The sequence below is a fragment of the Austrofundulus limnaeus genome, unplaced genomic scaffold, assembly GCF_001266775.1.
Source record: "Austrofundulus limnaeus strain Quisiro unplaced genomic scaffold, Austrofundulus_limnaeus-1.0 Scaffold117, whole genome shotgun sequence".
Lineage (NCBI taxonomy): Eukaryota > Metazoa > Chordata > Actinopteri > Cyprinodontiformes > Rivulidae > Austrofundulus > Austrofundulus limnaeus.
The window spans coordinates 1,459,819-1,463,236 of NW_013952519.1; the positions used below are offsets into that span (position 1 = coordinate 1,459,819).

A 3,418-nucleotide genomic window follows, 5' to 3' on the forward strand; every position below is an offset into this window, starting at 1 on the left:
GGACCTGTCCTTCGATTTGGGCCAAAGGAAGGACGTATTTGTCGGCCGCATCGGAGGAGTCTTTGATTTTGGTCGTCCTTCGTCGCGGCGCTGTGACGTATGCGGCCGACAAATTCGGCCTTCGGACGACCCGGCCTGTCGTTTTGGACACAGCCCTAAAATTAAAATGTAGTACCGCTAATAATTAATTATCTACCAGTCATCATTTTTTTGAACAGCAGAAGGTATGGCTGTCAATAAATCACAACTCGTGATCTATCCAACAGCACCCCTCCCAAATAAACACACTTATTGAGAGTTATTAATTCTTGCTGACTGTTGCTTTCGGTCACGGTTCTGATTTCCCACAATGCTTTGTGTCTGCTTACGTAGCAGGAAGGCAATAGCAAAAACAGTTAACGTTTGTAATCCATACTAAAATTTTGTATGTATTGATTTATTTTACTTTACAATCGGAGCTCCTTTTTAAAATAAAAAAATCAAGTTTAAACGCTGGAGCTCAGTACTTGACGTAATTGGTCCAAGCAATCTGCCAACTGGGTTAGAAATGATTTAGATGTTATGCTGACGAAGACTGACATCTAGTGGTCAACTGGAGCAACTACATGGAAAACTTTAAAATCCAAGCTCTTATTTTGAAGTGAAGATACTTTCTTGTACTCCGTGCTTTCGTTTCCCATCACAAATCAAATCCGTTATGTACCCAGAATGCATCGCTTCAGTTTTCCAATAAACAGTTTTGAAATTACTTTATTGATGCTTCTTTAATGAAAAAACTACAACAAGCAAAAGAAAACGACAAAGAAGCAGCTGAACTAGCAATCCTCAACAACTTTTTAATTTTTACACCAGGAGATAAAGGTCTGTTTCAGGAAATTACATCCCCAGCAATCGGTGCTTGTAGAATTAAGTTGTAAAAGAGTTCATACACCACTAGTTGGCAGTGTTGTGCATATATTGTACATGAATTTTTGCCAGCTAGTAAGTGTCAAATTGAACTTATACTTTAAAATTAGCTTCCGCTAGTATTTCTGTGGCATAAGCGCTTTAGAAATTGCGGAGCTAATTTTTGGATTAGCGCTGCCCACCACTGATTATTTGTCACTTCTTTCTTTTGCAGCTTTTTAATTTCCATGTTTGTTTTTATTGTTTGCTTCATAATCAGTCTAGTAACATATAGCAAAACAGCAGCTAAAAGCTAAAAGTAGCCATAGAAGCTAAGGTTTTGATGTGTGATATTTTTCTTCCAGGATGGTCTAACCAGCGCGGGGACCTTCTGGCTCTTCTCCTGCATGTGCGCCCTCAACATCGTCTTCACAATAGTCGTCATCCCGGAGACCAAAGGCAAGACCCTGGAGCAGATCGAGGCCATTTTCAGAGGCACGTCGGGTCCATGAAGTGGCCACATGTAGAGAAAAACCCAAAGACCTCCATGTAAATGTTTGTAAAACTGACTGTTCCTGTGGGCATTGTAAAATCCTCCTGAACATAGAACCAATTAAAACACTTTTTTTCCTGTTTCTTTGATTTTAAAAATGGTTATTTTGTTCGTTTTAAACAAGTTGTGCCACTGTACGTTACTGAGGTACGACTAAAACCACAGCTGTGCTTCAGAATAAGCTTCTTTTAATTTAACAACCAAGTGTTCCTTTAAAGTGTTTATTCTGAAAACGTCTTTTTATTTTTTATTTTTTCCATCCAGAGGTCTTTGCTCTAACTGAGGTCAAAAGATCAAAACTTTTAGGTTCTAAAGATTTTGTGTTGAAGCACAGCGACACGCCTGTTGAGTTTATTAATTCTGAGTTCTGTCACCTAAACAGGGATTTGTACAATTATTATTTTCTTTGTGGAATCAGCTTCTATAATACTAAAGTGGAACAAAAAGTTGAGTTTTTTTAATGATGCTTGATCGTGTTTTAAAACTTGATAACAGTTGTTCCTGTAGATTTTCAAACTGACCTTTTACATTTAAAACAATATGAAATATTTGAGGCGAACGCATCGTTGAATGAAGGAGTTGCTGGTTACAGTGATTTAAATACATTTAAAGCACAACAGAAACAGACAAACAGGCATTTTAAAATCTTCCAGCTGTGAACTGTGAAGAATACGGGCATCTTTTATCATCTCATATGTTTTTATTTCTGTTATATCCTGAAACAGAAATGGTTTAAACGTGTCTCTTGCACACAAATGGCAATATGTCTTTTATTTTGTTTGTGACTGCTTGGTAAATTGAAGCTAATGTTTATTTTATTATTTTGTCTAATATGACAACAGAACATTGCTTTACTTTATGAGTTTTTTTTTTTCCATATCAGTCTTAATAGGTGTCTTAAATATGATGCTAATTGCCTCTTAGGTATAAATACATTTTAACAAAAATAAATAGTTAAATGGTTTATAGAACTGTAATGAAAAATAAAAAATGTTTTATTGTAAACACTGCGTATTTTAGCACCCCAAGAAATATTTTTGTGGTTCCTGCTTTTACTTTTCACTAAAAAAGTCAATTGTTTTCTATCATTTTATAATTCAACGTAATGAAGAAATGAGACTTTTGTCGCCCTCTCGTGGCCACAGAGAGAACTGCTAACACTTCCTGTGAAAACCTTCCAAATAAAAGTGACTTTTCTTGACTATTTTTTCTTTCTGTAATAAAATGTATAATAAGGAAGAAACGATTTATTTCATTTTTTATTTTAGATATGTTAATATTAATGCAAAATGTATAGATTAGAGCAGTTCAAATGTCACAGGAGGACAAGATGTCCACAAGTAAAATGTACATTAATTTTTTTTAACACCAAACTGGTCCTACTTTAGTCAAAGCTGGCTTCTTAATTTTGAGTAATTCAGTTTGTAAAATTGGTATTTTAGTTACAGAGTTGCAAGTACAAATTGTTACTGTACATACATAGAAATTTTGGTTATCTGTACTTTACTTACTTGAGTATTTATTTTTCAGCCTACTTTTTACTTCTATTCCTTACATTTTTACACAATTATTTGTACTTTCTACTCCTTACATTTTTACACAGTTATTTGTACTTTCTACTCCTTACATTTAAAAAAAAGGTAAGAAGTAGAAATTCGTTTCTCCTATTTCATTTCGGTTTGTTTTTGTTTGAAAAATACTATCCTGAAAAATTGTGGCTCCTGGATAGAGTGAGTTATTTGTGGTTGGATGAGAAGTATAAATATAAACCATTCTGACACTGTATTTTAATCAAAGTTGCACGCCTTTATAAAAAACATTTTTTATTTTATTTAAAAATATATATTTATTTTATTTTTCACCTTCCAACAAAGGTATTTTGGAAAATCTAACCGTTCATTTTTACTCAATACTTTTACTTTTAATACTTACACGGTAAATACATTTTATGTCAGAAATTTACTTTTGATACTTAAGTAC

At 33.9% G+C, this 3,418-nt stretch overlaps 1 protein-coding gene across 1 annotated transcript in view; it reads left to right on the forward strand.

Moving 5' to 3' along the window:
* The window catches only part of slc2a8 (solute carrier family 2 member 8), a gene marked incomplete in the record, with an annotated part of 16,539 nt that extends 13,900 nt beyond the window's left edge, over positions 1–2,639 (forward strand). Inside the window, 1 exon segment of the mRNA XM_014014642.1 lies at positions 1,251–2,639. Within this exon segment, the coding sequence (XP_013870096.1) occupies positions 1,251–1,397 (147 nt within the window).
* Positions 2,640–3,418: the final 779 nt, after the last annotated feature.